Below are 23159 nucleotides of genomic sequence, written 5' to 3'. Positions count from 1 at the left end.
TTAAGTTTCATTAGGTTCCATTTGTTTATTTTTGTTTTTATTTCCATTTCTCTAGGAGGTGGGTCAAAAAGGATATTGCTGTGATTTATGTCATGGAGTGTTCTTCCTATGTTTTCCTCTAAGTTTATAGTGTCTGGCCTTACATTTCGGTCTTTAACCCATTTTGAGTTATTTTTGTGTGTGGTGTTAAGGAGTGTTCTAATTTCATTCTTTTACATGTAGCTGTCCAGTTTTCCCAGCATCACTTATTGAAGAGGCTGTCTTTTCTCCATTGTATATTCTTGCCTCCTTTTGTCAAAAATAAGGTGACCATATGTGCGTGGGTTTACCTCTGGGCTTTCTATCCTGTTCCATTGATCTGTCTTTCTGTTTTTGTGCCAATACCACACTGTCTTGGTTACTGTAGCTTTGGAGTATAGTCTGTAGTCAGGGAGCCTGATTCCTCCAGCTCCATTTTTCCTTCTCCACATTGCTTTGGCTACTCAGGGTCTTTTGTGTTTCCATACAAATAGTGAAATTTTTTGTTCTAGTTCTGTGAAAAATGCCATTGGTAGTTTGATAGTGATTGCATTGAATCTGTAGATTGCTTTGGGTAGTGCAGTCATTTTCACAATGTTGATTCTTCCAATCCAAGAACATGGTATATCTCTCCATCTGTTTGTGTCATCTTTGATTTTTTTCATTAGTGTCTTATAGTTTTCTGCATACAGGTCTTTTGTCTCCTTAGGTAGGTTTATTCCTAGGTATTTTATTCTTCTTGTTGCAATGGTAAATGGGAGAGTTTCCTTAATTTCTGTTTCAGATTTTTCGTCATTAGTGTATAGGAATGCAAGAGATTTCTGTGCATTAATTTTGTATCCTGCTACTTTAACAAATTCATTGATTAGCTCTAGTAGTTTTCCGGTAGCATCTTTAGGATTCTCTAGGTATAGTATCATGTCATCTGCAAACAGTGACAGTTTTACTTCTTCTTTTCTGATTTGGATTCCTTTTATTTCTTTTTCTTCTCTGATTGCTGTGGCTAAAACTTCCAAAACTATGTTGTATAATAGTGGTGAGAGCAGGCAACCTTGTCTTTTTCCTGATTTTAGTGGAAATGGTTTCAGTTTTTCACCATTGAGAATGATGTTGGCTGTGGGTTTGTCATATATAGCCTTTATTATGTTGAGGTAGGTTCCCTCTATGCCTACTTTCTGGAGGGTTTTTAATCATACATGGGTGTTGAATTTTGTCAAAAGCTTTTTCTGTATCTATTGAGTTGATCATATGGTTTTTATTCTTCAATTTGTTAATATGGTGCATCACATTGATTGATTTGTGTATATTGAAGAATCCTTGCATTCCTGGGATAAACCCCACTTGATGATGGTGTATGATCCTTTTAATGTGCTGTTGGATTCTGTTTGCTAGTATTTTGTTGAGGATTTTTGCATCTATGTTCGTCAGTGATATTGGCCTGTAGTTTTCTTTTTTTGTGATATCTTTGTCTGGTTTTGGTATCAGGGTGATGGTAGCCTTGTAGAATGAGTTTGGGAGTGTTCCTCCCTCTGCTATATTTTGGAAGAGTTTGAGAGGATGGGTGTTAGCTCTTCTTTAAATGTTTGATAGAATTCACCTGTGAAGCCATCTGGTCCTGGGCTTTTGTTTGTTGGAAGATTTTTAATCAGAGTTTCAATTTCATTGCTTGTGATTGGTCTGTTTATACTTTCTATTTCTTCCTGGTTCAGTCTCGGAAGGTTGTGCTTTTCTAAGAATTTGTCCATTTCTTCCAGGTTGTCCATTTTATTGATATATAGCTGCTTGTAGTGATCTCTCATGAGCATTTGTATTTCTTCAGTGTCAGTTGTTACTTCTCCTTTTTCATTTCTAATTCTATTGATTTGAGTCTTCTCCCTCTTGATGAGTCTGGCTAAAGGTTTATCAATTTTGTTTATCTTCTCAAAAAACCAGCTTTTAGTTTTATTGATCTTTGCTATCATTTCCTTCATTTCTTTTTCATTTATTTCTGATCTGATCTTTATGATTTCTTTCCTTCTGCTAACTTTGGGGGTTTTTTGTTCTTCTTTCTCTAATTGCTTTAAGTGTAAGGTTAGGTTGTTTATTTGAGATGTTTCCTGTTTCTTGAGGTAGGATTGTATTGCTGTAAACTTCCCTCTTAGAACTGCTTTTGCTGCATCCCATAGGTTTTGGGTCGTTGTGTTTTCATTGTCATTTGTTTCTAGGTATTTTTTGATTTCCTCTTTGATTTCTTCAGTGATCTCTTGGTTATTTAGTAGTGTATTGTTTAGCCTCCATGTGTTTGTATTTTTTACAGATTTTTTCCTGTAATTGATATCTAGTCTCATAGTGTTGTGGTCGGAAAAGATACTTGATATGATTTCAGTTTTCTTAAATTTACCAAGGCTTGATTTGTGACCCAAGATATGATCTGTCCTGGAGAATGTTCCATGAGCACTTGAGAAGAAAGTGTATTCTGTTGTTTTTGGGTGGAAAGTCCTATAAATATCAATTAAGTCCATCTTGTTTAATGTATCATTTAAAGCTTGTGTTTCCTTATTTATTTTCATTTTGGATGATCTGTCCATTGGTGAAAGTGGGGTGTTAAAGTCCCCTACTATGATTGTGTTACTGTCGATTTCCCCTTTTATGGCTGTTAGCATTTGCCTTATGTATTGAGGTGCTCCTATGTTGGGTGCATAAATATTTACAGTTGTTATATCTTCTTTTTGGATTGATCATTATGTAGCATCCTTCTTTGTCTCTTGTAACAGTCTTTATTTTAAAGTCTATTTTGTCTGATATGAGAATTGCTACTCCAGCTTTCTGTTGATTTCCATTTGCATGGACTATCTTTTTCCATCCCCTCACTTTCAGTCTGTATGTGTCCCTAGGTCTGAAGTGGGTCTCTTGTAGACAGCATATATACGGGTCTTGTTTTTTTATCCATTCAACCAGTCTATGTTTTTAGGTTGGAGCATTTAATCCATTTACATTTAAGGTAGTTATCAATATGTGTGTTCCTATTACCGTTTTCTTAATTGTTTGGGTTTGTTATTGTAGGTCTTTTCCTTCTCTTGTGTTTCCTGCCTAGAGAAGTTCCTTTAGCATTTGTTGTAAAGCTGGTTTGGTGGTGCTGAATTCTCTTAGCTTTTGCTTGTCTTAAAGGTTGTAATTTCTCTGTCGAATTTGAATGAGATTCTTGCTGGGTAGAGAGTAATCTTGGTTGTAGGTTTTTCCCTTTCATCAGTTTAAATATGTCCTGCCACTCCCTTCTGGCTTGCAGAGTTTCTGCTGAAAGATCAGCTGTTAACCTTATGGCGATTCCCTTGCATGTTATTTGTTGTTTTTCCCTTGCTGCTTTTAACATTTTTTCTTTGAATTTAATTTTTGATAGTTTGATTAATATGTGTCTTGGCATGTTTCTCCTTGGATTTATCCTGTATGGGACTCTCTGTGCTTCCTGGACTTGATTGACTATTTCCTTTCCCATATCAGGGAAGTTTTCAACTTGCCTAACCTGAGTGCTGCACTGTAGTGTTTATCAGAGAACACAGAAACCCTGATCTACCACATGTCATCAGTGCTCTCTGCTTTGCTGCTCAGGTTGTGCTTTCTGTTGTGTGTGCTTCGCAAAGCAAAAGCAGTGGGACTCCGAAGTCAGGGCAAGAGTTGCCCACTCAGCAGTTAAGCTTGTCACCAACTAGCACGTAAGTGATGCTTAGTTCTGCTGATTTGTATCTTCTAGTCCTTTGCTTTTTTCTCCCTGATCCTTAAGTGTTTAGTTTTAAACCTCATTTATGTTAGAAAGAATTCTCTAAGCAACAGGAACTGCACATCAGTTCTCTTTATTCGTGGTGAGAGCAGGAGCATGGTCGTTATGTTCTCTTCGTGAGTTTCTCCCAGTACAGATAGAGGAGAAAGATTACAAGGCTGAGGAAGAGACATATCCACAGAAGAGTGTTATGGAGAGTTTTTAAAAGGAATTTTAAGTAATTGAAATTTGAATTCCCTTCATACATGACTGAATATTTTCTCTACTTGTTGTCCTCCATAGACAAGAGTACACATCGGGAGATTCAGCTTGTAAGAATTCTGAGTCTGATCCTGAGGACTTTTCAGATGAAACAAATACAGAGAACCTTTATGGTACCTCTCCCCCCAGCACACCTCGGCAGATGAAGCGCCTGTCAACCAAACACCAGAGGAATAATGTAGGGAGGCCCACCTGTCGAGCTAATTTGAAAGGTAAGTCTTGTACTTAAAAAGATATATTTGAGAGGGCGTGGCATGTTTGGTTTATAATCTTTATGTAACATGTAACGATTGATAGATGCTTTTTCTACAGTAATGTTAGTTATTCCTCTTATTTTAAATTTGATTTTATGCTGCCTTAAAGTTTTATTTTTAAATTTTTGAATTATCACCATTAGCAATATTGTTAAGAAAAGAGAAAATAATTCTCCAGAGATAGAAAGGTCTGTCCTGAGTAGCTGTTAAAGTCAGTGTGTGAGGCATTTGCATTCCTTTTAGGACGTGGAAGAGGACACACGTGGATGAATCAACGTGCCTGTCCAGGATGGCTGCTGGTGTACGGGATAGATGCCCTTCTTTTATTCTTTGAATCTCTTAGGCTGAAACTTCTAGATTCTGTCTTCCTGACATGTTGTATTGGGCAGTTTGGGAAAGGCAGGGCCAGGCTTTCTTCCCCAGGATTCCCTAGGCGGCCTGAGACCTGTGCTCTGATGGTGATCGTGATGCTGCCCTCACGTACGGGGCCCTCGTTCCCACTAAGCACAGGGCCTGGATGGTGTCCCACCTTATAATCACGCACGGAATCTGTGTTTTACTTTTCTTTCTGTTTGGAATCCCAATGCCCAGATAGTGTTCTGCTCCTAGAAACTGTTCCTGCTCCTCAGACTGTTCTCTGTTTCCATTTCTTCCTTCCTCTGAGCACGTCACAGCTGTTCTGTTCTGAGGCAGAGGAGTTGAATCATGCTGACCTGCTTCCTTGTACCTGCTTTCTGGCATGGAACCTCAGGTCACTCAAGCCTTACGGTTTTAGAATTTCTCTGTTAAATTCAACAAACCACTTGTCCTAAAACTGATCTCATAGTTTCCTAGAATTCATCTACCTATTACTGTGCAAGATAGGGATATCATTCTTTATCTGCTCTGAGAAATTTCCCCTTATCACATGTTCTCCCTACTGAAAAGAGACTCATTTCCATTTCTCCCTTTCTTTACCTCATTTTCTTCCTCTCTTTCCCTTTCCCACACATTTCTTCCACACATTGATCTCTCATGGTTAATGCCGGCAAGTTCATTCTGTGTCCCTATCATAGCCCTTCCTCAAGAAAGAAGAAGGGTAAGAGAAATGGACTTTATTGTACTTATTTGCTTGAGTGAAGTCTTATCCAAGGAGGAATTCCTAAGTAATAAATAGTCTTTCTTTCCCACAGGGAAGATGATTTTTTTTTTACTTTCTTTTAAAGCTATATTTGTAGTAGGATGTTAACCTATGGTCTGCATTTACCCCCTTTGGAAAGTAATAGCTTTCCATTGCAATATATTATCTTTAAAATCAGTCCTTTTCCATTTTCTCAAATAAATTTCTCAAATGCCTACAGAAGTTCCTTTTGAAGCAGTATCTACTGAACCAATATTAGTTAATACATATTTGCTTCGTGGTGGTGGAATGCGATGATGCCAATAGGACATCTGCTTTGTCTTCACTTGTTCATACTATTTTAGAACCAGAGTTGAGAACACAGTCCCCCCATTTTATAGATTGAGAAAGTGAGGCCCAGGGTTTTAAAGCAACTTCTTAAGGCCAGAAGGCTTGAGATAGTGGCAGGACTAATTTTAGGTACTATTTTTATTTTTATTTTTATTTTTTGGCCATGCCACACAGCTTGTGGGATCTTAGTTCCCTGACCAGGGATTGAACTTGGGCCCTCGGCAGTGAGAACGCAGAGTCCTAACCACTGGACCACCAGGGAACTCCCAGGACTAATTTTAGAACTAGTTCTCCTGGTCCTCAGTTTGGACTTTTTCCCCAGTACAAGCAGCAGGGGTTAAGCGTCTCTGAATGCGGTACTTGACATGACTGTACGTCTTTAGTAATCAGTCAGAAAACCCGTCACTGGATACTTGTTGAGCTCTGCTGTCCTTCTGGGCTGTGTCAGAGATAGAAGGAAGAGGGAAGGTTGTTTCTTTTCCTCCTCAACCTCTTTCAGTTGTTTATTGCATAAAATTACAGAATTTTAGATCTGGAAGGGGTCTCAGAGACCATGTGAATTCCTGCCGTTTTGCAGGTGAAGAAAGAATGCTCATAAACCTTTTGATTTGTAGCTATCTAATAGCAGACCTAGGGCACCAAAGTTCTTAATAACTTATGTTTTTTCTTATTGCAAAAGATTACATGTTTGTCGTAGGGAGTTTAGAAAATACTGACAAAAAGAAAGAAAAATAACCATAAACCCAATATGCAGAAATAACAGCTTTTACCATCTTTGCCTTGTAGTCTCTTTACGTGCATATATTTGTGTTGTGATACGATAGCATGCTATATTTACTATTTTATAGCTGGCTTCCTTTTTCGTTTGATGATTCATGAACTTTCTGTGCCATAGAATAACCTGTGCTGTTCATTTTAACGGCTGCCAAATCATTTGTAGCAACGTTTGCCCGGTTATCACTCCCAGTTCTTGAGCGCTTACCTAAGCGCTGCGCTTAGCTGCTCAAAAGAGTTATCTTTTAAATGTCGTAATAACCCAATGAGATGCAGGTTCTATATATCATTATTCAACCATAAGGTTGAGGACGTGACACAGAGAGTTTCTAGGGCGTGTAGTTTTAACCGTCCCAGTCATGCATATACTAGAAAGCAGTATGTTTGCCGTCCGGTGAACTGTTTTTGTCAACATTCTTGTTCATGAACACCAAAAGAAGATGGAAAGGAAGCAACCATGTTGGGCAGGTGGGCCATGTCCCTGTTCGGGTGACGGCGTGCTTGTGTTGAGCTGGTAGAACAAACAGTGCTTGAGCACTCGCTGGTTGCAGCAGCAGAGCGTGGTGGACCGGAGCACAGGCTCGGTTGCCAGATGGCCTGGATTCCGATCCTGGTTCTGCCGCCTTCTGTGTATGCCACCTCCGTGTCTCGTTTTCTTCATCTGTGAGGTAATCTGCCTTACGGTGTTGTGAGGGTTTTACGTTCAGTAACTACCAGCTGTCGTTATTATTATTGTGAGCTAAAGGTTTCTTTCTCACTACTCGCCTTAAATTTCAAAGCAGAATTAAATAATTATATCGTTGACGGTACCCTTATTAATTGGTGCCCCTACTTTCAGGACACTGAGTCTCGAGTCACATAGTTACCGAGGTATGGAGCTGGGACTGCAGCCTGGGTCAGTCCTGCCTGGCTTTTCCGTTTCTTGTAGCCCTTCCTAGCTCCCTTCCTTCTTCTCACTCTGTATGTTGCCATCATAGTTACTTTTTCTCCGGGTCTTTCTTTCCTCACCTCCCTCCCTTTCTTTTTGCCTTTACCTCTCTTTCCTTTCTTCTACCTCCTCTTCGCATCCCCTTTTTTGTTCCTCCCTGCCATTCCTCCCTTATTTCTCCTTCATTCTTTCCATTGACTTGGAACTTCAGTGACTCCATAGGCCGGTATTGCATTAGATGATCGATAAGCCCTTGCTCATCTCCAGTAGGAATCACAGAGATGAGCAGGCAGTCCCGTCTTGTGTGGTAGAGCTGGGGTGGAGGGGAGAGAGGGGGGGCTTCTGTGGGTGCCCACAGGAGGGGATTGAGCAGACCTGGGCTTGGGAAGACTTCTGGAACAAGTGACATTTGTGCTACGGCCTGAAGGCTGAGTCAGGGAGACCAGTATTTCAAACTCATTTGTCAATCATAATAGTGTATTGGTCTCTCAGTATTTTCAAGAGATTTTTGAAATTAATTAGATTGGTCAGATTTATTGTAAAAGCTTTCCAAGGAAATATGAACTGACGCATTATTTCTTTCTCTCTGCAACAAGCAAAGGCTGCCTGAATCATACGATTCACTTTAGAACTGCAGTGAAAGTTGAACTCATCTTTTTAATTAACATCACCAATAATATTTTCGTTTTTCTGCTTATCTGTTGCTGTGTGACAACCACCCCAAAGCTTAGTGTTATGAAAGCGTCCATTTTATCGTGCTCACGGTTCTGTGGGTAGAGTGACCACTAACACTGTTGTCTTTAGTGATGGTAGCCATTGTCATGAGCTATTATATGGATATGATTCTTTAAATATTCTTATTATCCTAGGCTCAAAATAACCAACTACTGTTGTTATAGGCTTATTTTTTATAATTGGAAATTTAGTACCAGGCAACCTTCTGACCAACTGGTAATAAATTGAGGGTTCCCGTGAGAGAACTGCTCACAGAACTCAGGAACACACTTTACTTATGTTTATCACTTAAGTTGCCTCATTAGTGTAAATTGAGGTGTGATTGATAGGGGTTCCTTATGAATAAAAAAGACACTTCTATCAGAAAATTCCAAGGGTTTTAGGAGCTCTGTGTCAGGAACCTGGACAAAACCCAAATATATTTCTTATGTTAAAAAGCAAAATTCAGCCAAGTAAATTTGAAGATTTGATTGGCTTTATTCATGAATCAGGCAGCATTACATCTAGCAACTAGAAGGGTGCTCTGAGTGGTTGTGCAAAAATGGAAGGGATTTTATAGGAAAAAGGGTGAAGTAAGGGAGCTATTAGCAAAAAAAAAGAAAGTATTATTTTTTGACCAGACATCTTTTTTTATGGGAGTGGGGAGGGATGACAGGGGTTTTATCATGCAGATTACCTCTTCCTCTGGGGGACTGTAGAGGGCCTACTTGATGGGTTACTTTATTGGTGTTGACCAGAAAATTCTAGACTGTTCAATTAAAACTACATTTCTGGGAGAGGTTGGAACTGCAGTGAAGTAACGTATAAAATATAGGTTTGCCATCATGGGCTTTTAGCATGCGACTGACACCATTTGGGGCCTGTGGTTTTCTTTCTAATACTTACTACACCCTGATGAGCATTATCAAATACTAGCAAAGATATGAGGAGATGGCAGCTTTCTTCTTTTTTTTTTTTTTTAATTAATTTATTTATTTATCTATGGCTATGTTGGGTCTTCGTTTCTGTGCGAGGGCTTTCTCTAGTTGCAGCAAGCGGGGGCCACTCTTCATCGCGGTGCGCGGGCCTCTCACTATCGCGGCCTCTCTTGTTGCGGAGCACAGGCTTCAGACGCGCAGGCTCAGTAATTGTGGCTCACAGGCCCAGTCGCTCCGCGGCACGTGGGATCTTCCCAGACCAGGGCTCGAACCCGTGTCCCCTGCATTAGCAGGCAGATTCTCAACCACTGCACCACCAGGGAAGCCCAAGATGGCAGCTTTCTTACAAGGCTGGTGTGAGTATAAATTGTCTCAACCCCAGTGTGGAAGTAATCTGTTAATACAGTCAGACTGAGGTTGGTTATATCCTTGACCCAAGCAAACGCACTTTTGGGAGTAGACTTTAGAGAAGTTCCTGCAAATAAACACGAGAAGTTCTGCAGAAAGACCCGTGTCACTCATTGTGATTTCCTTTCATAATACGCAAGCGGGGAACCACAGACGGGGAAGTTCAAAACAGTATGTATCGTAGTGGTTGTCTGCGAGAGGGGAGGCCTGAGGAGGGGGCCTAGGGATGTAGGACAAAGGTGAGGTCACCACTGCCCGCAGTGTTTTATTTCTTTGTGCTGACGGACTTTAGATGTGTTTAAAATTATTTTATTCGACTCTTGCGTTTTCCTGATTTTGTTTCCCTGGGAATGTTAAAAGGTATTTTTGTTTTCAAAATGTTAACTTTTGCTTTTAGAAGCTGTGCTAAATATTAAATATATAACAATGTTATGATATCTAGGTAAAGATGGTCAGCTCTTTATTACCCAAAAAATACCAGCTATGTGACATCCTGACAGATGTAACGTACCAGTTCAGCTCTTGAATTAACTCACTGACCAGGATTGATTTCATACTTTGATGAGTAACAGAATTTAACTGTGGTGTTACTTCAGATCATATTTTTTTGGATAATGGTAAATAACTACCAAACTACAGCAATTAAGATTTTGATAAATTTTGGACCATAATGTGTAGCTACCCATGTGTAGCTGTTTCTCCTTAAGGCTGGTTTAAGAAGAGACAAACTATCTCATCCTTAAATTTTTGTTCTTTTTAATTAGCAGAAGGAAGTAAATCCAGTTCATCTCATAGTTTTAAGTAGGTTAAATAAGAATGAAGACACCCAGGCCAAAGCCCTTTTCAGGGTGAATCTGCCTCGTAATCATTATCAGCCCCATTTTGCAGGAGTAATGTAATACTGTAAGAGCCAGATTGCAGAGATAGTAATCTGTAATCTGGCATATACATGTGTGCATATACACACATGTATGCATATACATGTACACACATTAATCTCCTTATCATTAGCAAGTATCTCAAGGTGTGTGTGTGTATGTAAATGTGTGTGATTTTTTGCTAACGTAGTGAGATTAGCAAGTTTTATTTTTTTTAATATAATACTGCTATAAAATTGATCTGGTAAAATGGTTATAAATCAGATTCTATCTGTATAGTAAGAGAAATGTTCTTTGTGAACTAGAGTGGACTTAAATCTATATTTCAGTTCTTTAATCCAAACTCAGCCTGACTTTCAAGGTTCTAATTTATATTTCCAGTCTACCCATCTACATGTAGACTCACTATGCCAGCCAGACTCTCTTCTTTTCTGCTTTTGTGTCTTTTTGTATGTTTATTCTGTGGCTTAAAATATTCTCTTGCCTTCCTTGCTACCCTTATTTAAGATGAATCCATTCTTCAAGGCATTCAGTCAAGTACCTGGTCTTATTTAAAGCTTCCACGTATCAGTTAGCCCACTGTAATCTGTCTTTTATGGCACTTAGCATCTTAACCTTTCCTTAGTCAGACCAGCCCTGCCCTGTGAGCAGCTTGACAAGCGTAAAGGTGGTTGATGGCACAAACATGGGTTAGGGTCCCTGTCCCGACATGTCTCATCTGTCTGACCATCCATGTTCTGCGGGAATCTCCGTCACAGTGTTGTTGTAAAGATGATGACAATTTCTGTAAGCCCTTACCTCATACATGGGTAAAGCAGTGTTTGAATAGAGCAGTGTTTTCCCAAATGTGGTGTCATTCTAGCCAGGTTGAATCCGAGACACTGGGAGTGGGCCCAGGAATCTGTGTTGTAGCAAGAATCTGAGTGATTCTTAATGTTTACTAAAGTTTGAGAACCTTGAATTAGAAGATCTCTAAGTCCCTTCAGATTGTTGACATTGATAGCCTGGCACATCACTGCTCTAAAGATCATCTCATATTTAAAGTAAAGTGCAGATACCTGTTTCTGCTTTCTCATTTGAGAGGTCGAGGAGGGCCAGTGTTTTGAATTTGACATACATGTATGGAAGAATGTAAGAATTGTGAGGACTTGATAAAAAATACATTTTATACATATTCTAAAGAGCTGTTTCTAGGTGTGAATTGTGGGGAATTCAGTTGACGGTCTTATTCTGTTTAAACAAGTGAACCAATATTGCTTGTCATTTGTTTGCGTTCAGTTTCATTATACATTTTTTTGTTCTTTTCCTTTCATGTTTCTCTGATTTGGCAGGAGTTATTGGTGACTGGCCAAAGGAAACAGTAACTTCTTGGAAGGTTTGTTTTAACAGTACTACAAAGCCATACCACTTAATTTATAGCCACTTGGGAGCTCAGATGTTCATTAGTCTTACTTAAGTCATTATGAACTAGTTTCGTAGTACTGTAATTAGAACTTGTATAAAACATTCTATATACTTTTGATCCATTCTCCTTTACAGAAACTCTGTATTTGACTTTCTGTTCATTGCAGAGGGATTTAGTATTAACAGAAAACTAAACAAACAAAGATTGGTATTTTCTTTTTGCACAGTAGCTAGACTGGGGCTTAAGTCTATTTTAAATTTAAATTATGTCATTTTAATGATGTACCTATTTCCATTTCTGTGTTTTTTTTTTTAAAAACCAACTTGGTTTTTTGTTTTGGAAAAAAAAAAATAGCTTCTTTGTCCCGTCTTCCTCCTTTCCCCATTTGCTTTCCTTTATACACATTGTAGGTCCAAAGACTGAACCAAAATTTTGAATACAGAATTTCAAAAAATTGTGTAATATACCATTTTTTATGCTGTAAGATAGGCTTCACAGTATTTGTGTATAATCTACAAAAATTAGGTTTCTAAGCTTGCTAAAATTCGATTCTGTTTATACAGAAAAATGGGATTGTGGCATTTCCCCCCTTAAGTCCTTTTAATTGTTGGAATAAAGATCAAGGCTCAGAAGCTTCATCTCTTGATATTTTCATGCTTTGACTATTAGCTGCATGGTAAATTTAGCGTAGATTTGGACTTAAAGTCCGTAGCTCAGTCTTCTGTGTTGTTCAGGTCATCCCAGCTCCTCTCAGTTCACCCTTTGTTTCCCTTAGGACCTTTAAATCATGGGTTAGAAGAACATTTATAATTTATATAAGGAAAGTAATACTTTTTCACTGTTCACTTACTTTTAAGTTATAAATTATATGCAGACGTTCTCTGGCCTTGGTCACTAATGCTACCCTACATTCATTTTGTAAAGTCTTCTTAGAATCCTAAACCCCAAGCTAACAAAATAGTTTTTTGTTACATAAGTTTTTGATTTCTCTGACTCAAAACCATGTGGATGCACGTATTAGTTAATATAGCATTCTTTCCTAGGCCTGCATTGCCTCTCTTCTGCACACTTTTCTTGGATATTCTTGTGTACTCTCCTGGTATTAAACAACATCTGTATATACTGATAATTTCCAAATTGGTATCTCTGGATTTCTCTCCTGAGCTCAAGACTCATATATTAGTTACCCACAGACATCTCTACATGAATGTCCCATAGGCACCTCCAATTCAATATATTACAAAACAAACTCATTATCTTTATCTCCAGTCTTACTCCCTGATACCATGTATATATCATTTTGCGTTTCATAGTAAGAAAGTATAGTATGATTTGATATCTTGAAACATAAAATATAATGGAGTTAAATTTGGAAGTACTTGTTAGCTTTGCTTTCAAATAACCATTGCTTTACCAAGTAGAAATGAGTGATATATATGTGCTATATTAATAAAAGTGTAAAGAACACAGTTAAACAAAACGGCAAAGAGGAGGCAAAGGGCTGGCCTGGACACATTTTTTATAAATGAGGATTGATAAGTATTTGTAGGTAGAAACAATAAAACTGTGAAGAAATTTCTTTTTTAAAAAACTCGACTTTTTAAAAAATTAAAAAAATTTTTATTAAGGTATAATTTATGTACAATATTATATGTTTCAGATGTATGACATAGTGATTCACAATTTTTAAAGGTTACATTTCATTTATAGTTATTGTAAAATATTGGCTATATTCTCTGTGTCGTATAGTATATTGTTGTAGCTTATTTATTTTATACCTAGTTATTTGTATCTCATCCCCTAACCCTATCTTGTCCCTCCCCACTTCCTTCTCCCCACTGGTAACCATTAGTTCTCTATATCTGTGAGTCTGCTTCTTTTTTGTTATATTCACTAGTTTGTTGTATTTTTTAGATTCCACATGTAAGTGATATCACACAGTATTTGTCTTTCTCTGTCTGACTTATTTCACTTAGCATAATACCCTTCAACTCTATACGTGTTACTGCAAATGGTGAAATTTCATTCTTTTTTATGGCTGAGTAGTATTCCATTGTATGTGTTGATATGTATGTATACACACACACATACACATACACACACACACATCTCTACATCTTCTTTATCCATTTATCTGTTGAAGGACAGTGAGGTTGATTCTGTATCTCAGCAATTGTAAATAATGCTGCTGTGAATATCGGGGTGCGTGTATCATTTTGAATTAGTGTTTTGGGGTTTTTTTTGGATATGTATATCCAGGAGTGGAATTATTGGGTCAAATGGTAGTTCTATTTTTAGTTTTTTGAGAAACCTTCTATAGTGGCTGTACGAATTTACATTCCCACCAGCAGTGTATGAGGATTCCTTTTTCTCCACCTCCTTGCCAACACTTGTTATTTGTCTTGTTTCTGATGATAGCAATTCTGAGTGAAGAAATTTCTTGAATGGACTGTATAAAACGTTTTAAGACATTTAGAAGTAAAGTAGATTAAAACTACAGATAAAAGTTCTATTGTTTAAAAAGTGTTGCTAATTTAAAAGATAATAGTAATAATAGTTTTATATTAAAATATAACACAAATCCTTACAGACAGTAAAATCCTTTTTGATGGATCATAAAAGAAATTGAATATAATGTAAATCAGGTTGGAAGTGCTCTTGGAAATACTTGTTTTAAAATCCTTATTTTAAAACTAATTTAATTTAAATTGATTTGGAAATACATTGGTTTTAAACAAATTTTCTTTGGTGAATTGATTTTGGGTATGTTAGTCTGTAACCATATAAATATACTCTATTTCATCAAATCTAAAGGCATACTATAATATTATATACTAAGAAAAAAATGCTTATAATTGATGACACAGTGTGTTCTTACACTTAGAATTTTTAATTTTTATTTAAAGAACTCTTTTATACTTCTTGATATTTAGATAATAGATTTTTAAAAACCATTTATTACTATGGTGCATATATATAAAGGAAAATGTAAATGAAATATATTAGTGAATATATTCCTAAAAGTTATTTATATCACCATAATTATAAAACATATTCTAATTTCAGAGAAGTTAAAATACAAAATGTGTGTCCTAGATTCAGTGAGACAGTTTACCTTGAGTGTAGAGGGGACATGGGGACAATGCTATAGGCTTGGGCATCATCAGTGTATGACGTGGGTGTGAAGGAGGTCACCCAGGGAGAGGGAAGGTGAGACAGAAGAGACCTAAGAGAAGGGCTTTGAGAAGCATTAACTTTTTAATGGAGTGAGCCAAGTTCCCAGGAGAGAATTTGAAGAGGAGGGACTCAGAAGGTAGAAGAGAACCCTGAGAGTGCTGTGTGTAGAAAGCAAGAGACTGAAGGGGTTTAAGTGAGGTAGGGTGGTTCCTAGTGTCAGAAATGCCAAACAGGAAGGAAGATGTGTGTTCATGTCAAAGCCTGGGAATTAAGTTAATAGAACTTTTTACAGTTACGTGAAGGGAAAGTGTGATGTTTACTTCCTTTGCATTAATTTTGAATGACTTTATGTGCCAGTATAATAAACTAGGCAAATTATACTAAATTAGGCTATATGTCTTCAGTTTTCTTAATGTTAAATTTAAAATGTTATTGTTCACCTGTTTGTGGCGAAGAAGAAATCAAGGAATAGAATAAATTAAGGTAAACATTTTTGCTTATCTGTCTTTCAGTGTTTTATGAGAATAATCTTAAGGTGCCTTAAGTGGTCTTTCCTCAATCTACTTGATTTTACGAATGAGAAAAGTAACCCAGAGAACTTAACTGATTTGCTCTAAGTTGATACTTCAGTTCATGGCAAAGGCAGGAATTGGATGTGTTCTCTAAATCAGGTTTCTGTCAGATCTGCCATACTGTTTCTCCCTTCTTAAGTTTAAGGTGATAACTTGTGAAGATTTGACTATCTGGATGACTGCACTTTGTAGTAGAGAGGTAAGCAGATGGTTTTAGGTTAGTAATGAAGAATATTAGAGAATATGGCAAGTATTATGTAACAGGGAAAATGGGTAAAACCTTTTTAAAGATTTAGAGAGAAGTGTTTTGTGTGTGTGTGTGTATTCTCTTAATTTTCAGCATATGGTATGATTATTTTCTTCAATAACAGTCTGAAAATATAAGTACATGTGAATATCAGTCATTGAAATATTGAGAATAACTTTATATTTTAGAGTAACATAATGTTCTGCTTATTTTTTTAATAGAAAAAATGAATGCACCAAACCAACCTCCACATAAAGACACTGGAAAAACTGTGGAGAATGTGGAAGAATACAGCTATAAGCAGGAGAAAAAGGTCCGAGCAGCTCTTAGAACGACAGAGCCGGATCATAAGAAGAACGTCCAGTGCTCGTTCATGTTGGACCCAGTGGGTGGGTCTTTGCCCAAAAAATCAATGCCAGATGTGGATCTCAATAAGCCTTACCTCAGTCTTGGCTGCAGCAATGCTAAGCTTCCAGTGTCTGTGCCCATGCCGATAGCCAGAACTGCACGCCAGACTTCTAGGACTGACTGTCCAGCAGATCGCTTAAAATTTTTTGAAACTCTACGACTTCTGCTAAAGCTTACCTCAGTCTCAAAGAAGAAGGACAGGGAGCAAAGAGGACAGGAAAATACGTCTGCTTTCTGGTTTAACCGATCTAATGAACTGATCTGGTTAGAGCTACAAGCCTGGCACGCAGGACGGACCATTAACGACCAGGACCTCTTTTTATATACAGCCCGTCAAGCCATCCCAGATATTATCAATGAAATCCTTACTTTCAAAGTTAATTATGGGAGCTTTGCCTTTGTTAGAAATGGAGCTAGTGTTAATGGTACTTCGGTAGAAGGGCAGTGCAGAGCCCCTCATGGGACAAAGGTTGTGGGTTACTCAACTTATCATGAGCATCTCCAACGCCAGAGGGTGTCATTTGAGCAGGTCAAACGGATAATGGAGCTGCTGGAGTACATAGAGGCACTTTATCCATCGTTGCAGGCTCTTCAAAAGGACTATGAGAAATACGCTGCAAAAGACTTCCAGGACAGGGTGCAGGCACTCTGTTTGTGGTTAAACATCACAAAAGACTTAAATCAGAAATTAAGGATTATGGGCACTGTTTTGGGCATCAAGAATTTATCAGACATTGGCTGGCCAGTGTTTGAAATCCCTTCCCCACGATCATCCAAAGGCAATGAGCCCGAAGATGAGGGTGATGACACAGAAGGAGAATTGAAAGAGTTGGAAAGCAGTACGGATGAGAGTGAAGAAGAGCGAATCTCTGATCCAAGGGGACCAGAAACCAGGCAGCCCATTGACAACAGTTTCAACATCCAGTCACCGGATTGCGTAACTAAGAAGCTCGAGAGGCTTGAATCTGAGGACGATTCTGTTGGCTGGGGAACACCAGACTGCAGCACAGAAGCAGGCTTTAGTAGACATTGTCTGACTTCTATTTATAGACCATTTGTAGACAAAGCACTGAAGCAGATGGGGTTAAGAAAGTTAATTTTAAGACTTCACAAGCTGATGGATGGTTCCTTGCAAAGGGCACGTATAGCACTGGTAAAGAGTGACCATCCAGTGGAGGTAGGTTTCCGGTAGGCAATAGTATGATCTTGTCCTTAGTTCCACTATTACTTGTAAATTACAATGTATGTTGTGTTATATATAATATGTACTTTCATGGTCTTGATTTTTTTTTCATTGAAGTATAGTGGATTTACAAAGTTGTGTTCATAGTCTTGATATTTTTAAGGCATAAATGGTAGTTATTATAAATTGCAGATTTAAACGTTTCTATAGAGCACTGTGATAAAAGGGAAAGTGGATCTGTGAAAACTGTATGAAACTGAGTGAATTAAGTGTGTGGAGGGAAAAAAATCCAACGATTAAATATAGGATGGAGAAGGACAGGCTAGGTATAAATAAAGAGGGAAGAAAGCCATAATCATGGGTGACCACAAGCTGAATATGAGTCAGTAAAAAAGTCAACATGATGCTAAAATATTTTTAAATGAGTATGGCATCCAAGGTCATGGATATAGTTCTTTCTCTATTCTTTGCAATAGCTTACTTCCTTTTGAGTTGCATGTCCAGTTTTGGTCACTGGATTTTAAAGAGAGATGAATTACAGAGAAGGCCAAGAATGATCAAACGGGAAAAGTATACACTATTTGGTAAGGTTACAGTGTTTAGTGTAGTTGCTGCAAGTTTAAGGGAAGTATTATTATCAAAGACATGTTTCGATATGAGAAGATTTTTGTGAGAGGAATATGTCTAGTAGAGGAGTTGATTTGAAAATAGTACAGACTTGGTTTTAATAGCTTTATATCTCAGAAATTCTTTACCATTAAGGGTGGTAAAACTAGAAAGGGGCATACTGTTGGATATTGTTCTTGAGAGTGAAAGAGTATAAGCAATTTTTCTGTTGTGGTGAGTTTGCATGTTCATCTGGCTAAAACCAAAAGCACCCAGATCTTTGAGATCCCTAATTACGTGAGTAGGGCTGTGATTCTAAATTTTAATAGCTAAACACATACATATCGTATATACTTTTACTTATTTTAAACTTTGGTTTATTACACAATCTGGCTTGCTGTGGAGTCAGATGATAAAACTGAAGGTATTCCTTAAGATGGGAAACATCGGAAGAGAACCGGAATTTGCAGAATTTGAAGTTTTAATCTGATGGCCAGATTATGAATCCTTAGGAGAAGGGGTCAGGTGTTCCTATAATATAGCCGGATGTTTGCAGAATGAATCAATACTTTGTAGCTGTTAAGAGGTTAGTTTACTTTGAGTATTATTTTGATTAGAAATCTCAAAAATGAATTTTCTTTGAGCAGTATTTTGACTCTGTGAATGATTTTTTATGTACATCTTTTTATTAGGGCAAATAATGTTTTTCCCTCTTAGTCCATGAATGACTATTTTATAATAAGAATTTATTATAGTGCAAGTTTCAAAGTCAGTAGAGCAGAACTAGATATGTAGTAAAGATTTGGCATATGCTTCAGAAGGTGAATAGCTTACTTTAGTTTAGGTTTTTGGCTGGAGAGTGGTTAGGTTCTAACAAGGACACCTGTGGACAGGACGGGGTTGATTAATTGTTATTATGAAGCACTGTTTTTGAAGTAATAGTAGTGAAAAAGTCCTGGCATTATTACCTCATCTTTGGTTCACTGGTTCTCCTAGGAGAGAGGGGCTTATGGTGAGGGCTCAGGGAGACGTGTCAGGGCTTCTTAAAACTGCGTTAACGCTCGCTCTCCCAGACTGTCTTCCTCTCCCCTGAGGACCCTCTGTGGCAGTGAATCACCGCTGCTGAGCTTTGCATCCATTAGATGTGTTGGAACAAGAAAGAGATTGAGAATGAGCGCACTGCATTTTCTATTAGAACCCTTGCTGAAAAAAGATGATGAGGTAGCCCATAGCTTTGCATTCCTATCAAAGTTGAATGCCTTTGGTTTGACCAGTTGAGATTTAACTGAATGAGAAAGTTATCCTTGTTATAGAAAAAAAAGAAATACATACACATTCAAAGTGTGTGAATTAAAGATGTTTATTAGAATTATTTGAGATTGTTTACTTTTCAAAAAAAAAATGCAGTACAGAAGCCCCTCTTGTTTCAGATTTTGGTTTATAAAATGTTGTGTTTGTAAAATAATGAAAGAATAACCAAGAGCTAAAATTCTTCTGTATTGGAGATTAATCCAAACTAATAAAAAATAAGCCTCCAAAATTATAATTAACTCAATGGGAAAGTAAGACTTTATTTTTATTCCTATTTCAGGGACATAATTTCTATAAGGCGAAGTGTATGTATACAAATGTAAATGAATGTATGTACACTCCCCTTCTGGGTTTGTTTTGTTTTGTTTTAGTCTTTTTACTAAGTATGTCTGGGAAAGAGCCACAATTTTGAAGTCAAATAACTGGATTCCATTCCTTGATGCTGCTCCTTCTCACCACATATCTTAATGTCAATGACTTAATCTTTCTGACCGTAAGTCTTCACATCTGTAAAATGGGTATAATAATACTTCCCTACCTACCTCACAGGGTTGTTGTGAGGCTTGAAAAGATACTTGTATAAATAGTAAAATGCTATAGAAGTCAAATATAAACTATTTTTTTTAAGAAGTGTTGTTACACTTTTTTTTCCCCCCTTGAAACTTAACTGTAAGTCAGTAGGGGCTAGACAAGTCTGTATTTTTATTTTTTAAATGTATTTTACTTTTTAATCTCTGCCAAATAATCGTACATTTTTAAGGGCTTACATTTTAAGCAGTGGATAACCTTTTAGGTTTGAGGACAATTTTCATTCTTAATTGTTAGAAACATCTTGACCAGCTGGTACTGTAGATGGTGCCCACTACATATCTTCTGTTTTGCACAGTTTTTATGGCTTATGTGATAATATGAATGAATATAGTTGAAGGATTTTGTAGAAAAGAAGAATTATACTCGTGATATTTGATTGCTCTTATCTATGATTATATTTTTATTTCTTATGATTAAGTTACTTACAACTTGTGTTTATAACTAACATATCTAATATTTAATTCTCCTTGGCTTGTAAACATGCTTTATAAAACAATTTTCCTCTAAAAATTATTATTATATTTCAATATCTTTAAATTTAAAAGTGCAACTAGTGATACTAAAAAAATTCTGTTTGCAGATTGTTTTAATAATATGAATATCATAAACAGCCTTAATAGTTTGTTAAAAATTAGATAACATTATAGCTCCCTAACTTCTGTAAATTCATTTTCTCAGGACGTGTTTCTTTTTTTTTTTTTTTTTTGGCTGCATTGGGTCTTCGTTGCTACGCACGGGCTTTCTCTAGTTGCGGCGAGCGGGGGCTACTCTTCGTTGCGGTGCGCGGGCTTCTCATTGCGGTGGCTTCTCTTGTTGCGGAGCACGGGCTCTAGGTGCGCAGGCTTCAGTAGTTGGAGCACGCGGGCTCAGTAGTTCTGGCATGCAGGCTCCAGAGCACACTGTCTTCAGTAGTTACAGCACACGGGCTCAGTAGTTGTGGCTCACAGGCTCTAGAGCGCAGGCTCAGTAGTTGTGGCTCACAGGCTCTAGAGCGCAGGCTCAGTAGTTGTGGCACACGGGCTTAGTTGCTCCGTGGCATGTGGGATCTTCCTGGACCAGGGATTGAACCTGTGTCCCCTGCATTGGCAGGTGGATTCTTTTCTAATTTAATTTTTTTTATACAGCAGGTTTATTAGTTATCTATTTTATACATATTAGTGTATAATGTCAATCCCAATCTCCCAGTTCATACCCCGCCACCCACTGCTTTCCCCGCTAGTGTCCATACGTTTGTTCTCTACATCTGTCTCTATTTCCGCCTTGCAAACCAGTTCATCTGTACCATTTTTCTAGATTCCACATATATGCGTTAATATACGACATTTGTTTTTCTCTTTCTGACTTAATTCACTCTGTATGACAGACCCTAGGTCCATCCACCTCACTACAAATAACTCAATTTCATTTCTTTTTATGGCTGAGTAATATTCCATTGTAGATATGTACCACATCTTCTTTATCTATTCGTCTGTCACTGGGCATTTAGGTTGCTTCCATGACCTGGCTATTGTATATAGTGCTGCAGTGAACATTGGGGTGCATGTGTCTTTTTGAATTATGGTTTTCTCTGGGTATATGCCCAGTAGTGGGATTGCTGGGTCATAGGGTAATTCTATTTTTAGTTTTTTAAGGAACCTCCATGCTGTTCTCCACAGTGGCTGTATCAATGTACATTCCCACCAACAGTGCAAGAGGGTTCCCTTTTCTCCACACCCTCTCCAGCATTTGTTGTTTGTAGATTTTCTGATGATGCCCATTCTAACCGGTGTGAGGTGATACCTCATTGTAGTTTTGATTTGCATTTCTCTAATAATTAGTGATGTTGAGCAGCTTTTCATGTGCCTGTTGGCCATCTGTATGTCTTCTTTGGAGAAATGTCTATTTAGGTCTTCTGCCCATTTTTCAAATGGGTTTTTTGTCTCTTTAATATTGAGCTGCATGAGCTGTTTATAGATTTTGGAGATTAATCCTTTGTCCATTAACTTGTTTGGAAATATTTTCTCCCATTCTGAGGGTTGTCTTTTCATCTTGTTTATAGTTTCCTTTGCTGTGCAAAAGCTTTTAAGTTTCGTTAGGTCCCATTTGTTTATTTTTGTTTTTATTTCCATTACTCTAGGAAGTGGGTCAGAGAAGATCTTGCTGTGATTTATGTCAAAGAGTGTTCTTCCTGTGTTTTCCTCTAAGAGTTTTATACTGTCTGGTTTTACGTTTAGGTCTTTAATCCATTTTGAGTTTATTTTTGTGTATGGTATTAGGGAGTATTCTAATTTCATTCTTTTACATGTAGCTGTCCAGTTTTCCCAGCAGCACTTATTGAAGAGACTGTCTTTTCTCCATTGTACATCCTTGCCTCCTTTGTTATAGATTAGTTGACCATAGATATGTGGGTTTATCTCTGGGCTTTCTACCCTGTTTCATTGATCTGTATTTCTCTTTTTGTGCCAGTACCATACTGTGTTGATTACTGTAGCTTTGTAGTATAGTGTGAAGTCAGGGAGTATGATTCCTCCAGCTCCGTTTTTTTCTCTCAAGATTGCTTTGGCTATTCAGGGTCTTTTGTGTCTCCATACAAATGTTAAGATTTTTTGTTCTAGTTCTGTAAAAAATGCCATTAGTAATTTGATAGGGATTGCACTGAATCTGTAGATTGCTTTGGGTAGTACAGTCATTTTCACAATATTGATTCTTCCAATCCAAGAACATGGTATATCTCTCTATTTGTTTGTGTCATCTTTGATTTCTTTCATCAGTGTCTTATAGTTTTCTGAGTACAGGTCTTTTACCTCCTTAGGTAGGTTTATTCCTAGGTATTTTATTCTTTTTGTTGCAGTGGTGAATAGGATTGTTTCCTTAATTTCTCTTTCTGATCTTTTGTTGTCAGTGTATAGGAATGCAAGAGATTTCTGTGCGTTAATTTTGTATCCTGCAACTTTACCAAATTCATTGATTAGCTCTAGTAGTTTTCTGGTGACATCTTTAGGATTATCTATGTATAGTATCATGTCATCTGTGAACAGTGACAGTTTTACTTCTTCTTTTCCAATTTGTATTCCTTTTATTTCTTTCTCTTCTCTGATAGCCGTGGCTAGGACTTCCAAAACTATGTTGAATAATAGTGGCAAGCGTGGGCATCCTTGTTCCTGATCTTAGAGGAAATGCTTTCAGTTTTTCACTATTGAGAGAATGATGTTTGCTGTGAGTTTGTCATATACGGCCTTTATTATGTTGAGGTAGGTTCCCTCTATGCCCACTTTCTGGAGAGTTTTTATCATAAATGGGTGT

At 37.5% G+C, this 23159-nt stretch overlaps 1 protein-coding gene across 6 annotated transcripts in view; it reads left to right on the top strand.

The window, feature by feature from the left end:
- The window catches only part of MAP3K4 (mitogen-activated protein kinase kinase kinase 4), a 111363-nt gene that overhangs the window by 27903 nt on the left and 60301 nt on the right, over positions 1 to 23159 (top strand). For all 6 annotated transcript variants that reach the window (XM_036871698.1, XM_036871700.1, XM_036871697.1 and 3 more), the window contains exons 2-3: positions 4055 to 4245; positions 16000 to 17363. In XM_036871698.1, the coding sequence (XP_036727593.1) occupies positions 4055 to 4245; positions 16000 to 17363 (1555 nt within the window). The remainder of the gene's footprint in view (positions 1 to 4054; positions 4246 to 15999; positions 17364 to 23159) is intronic.

The sequence above is a fragment of the Balaenoptera musculus genome, chromosome 12, assembly GCF_009873245.2.
Source record: "Balaenoptera musculus isolate JJ_BM4_2016_0621 chromosome 12, mBalMus1.pri.v3, whole genome shotgun sequence".
Taxonomy (NCBI): domain Eukaryota; kingdom Metazoa; phylum Chordata; class Mammalia; order Artiodactyla; family Balaenopteridae; genus Balaenoptera; species Balaenoptera musculus.
This window is presented reverse-complemented; position numbering and strand designations above follow the sequence as displayed.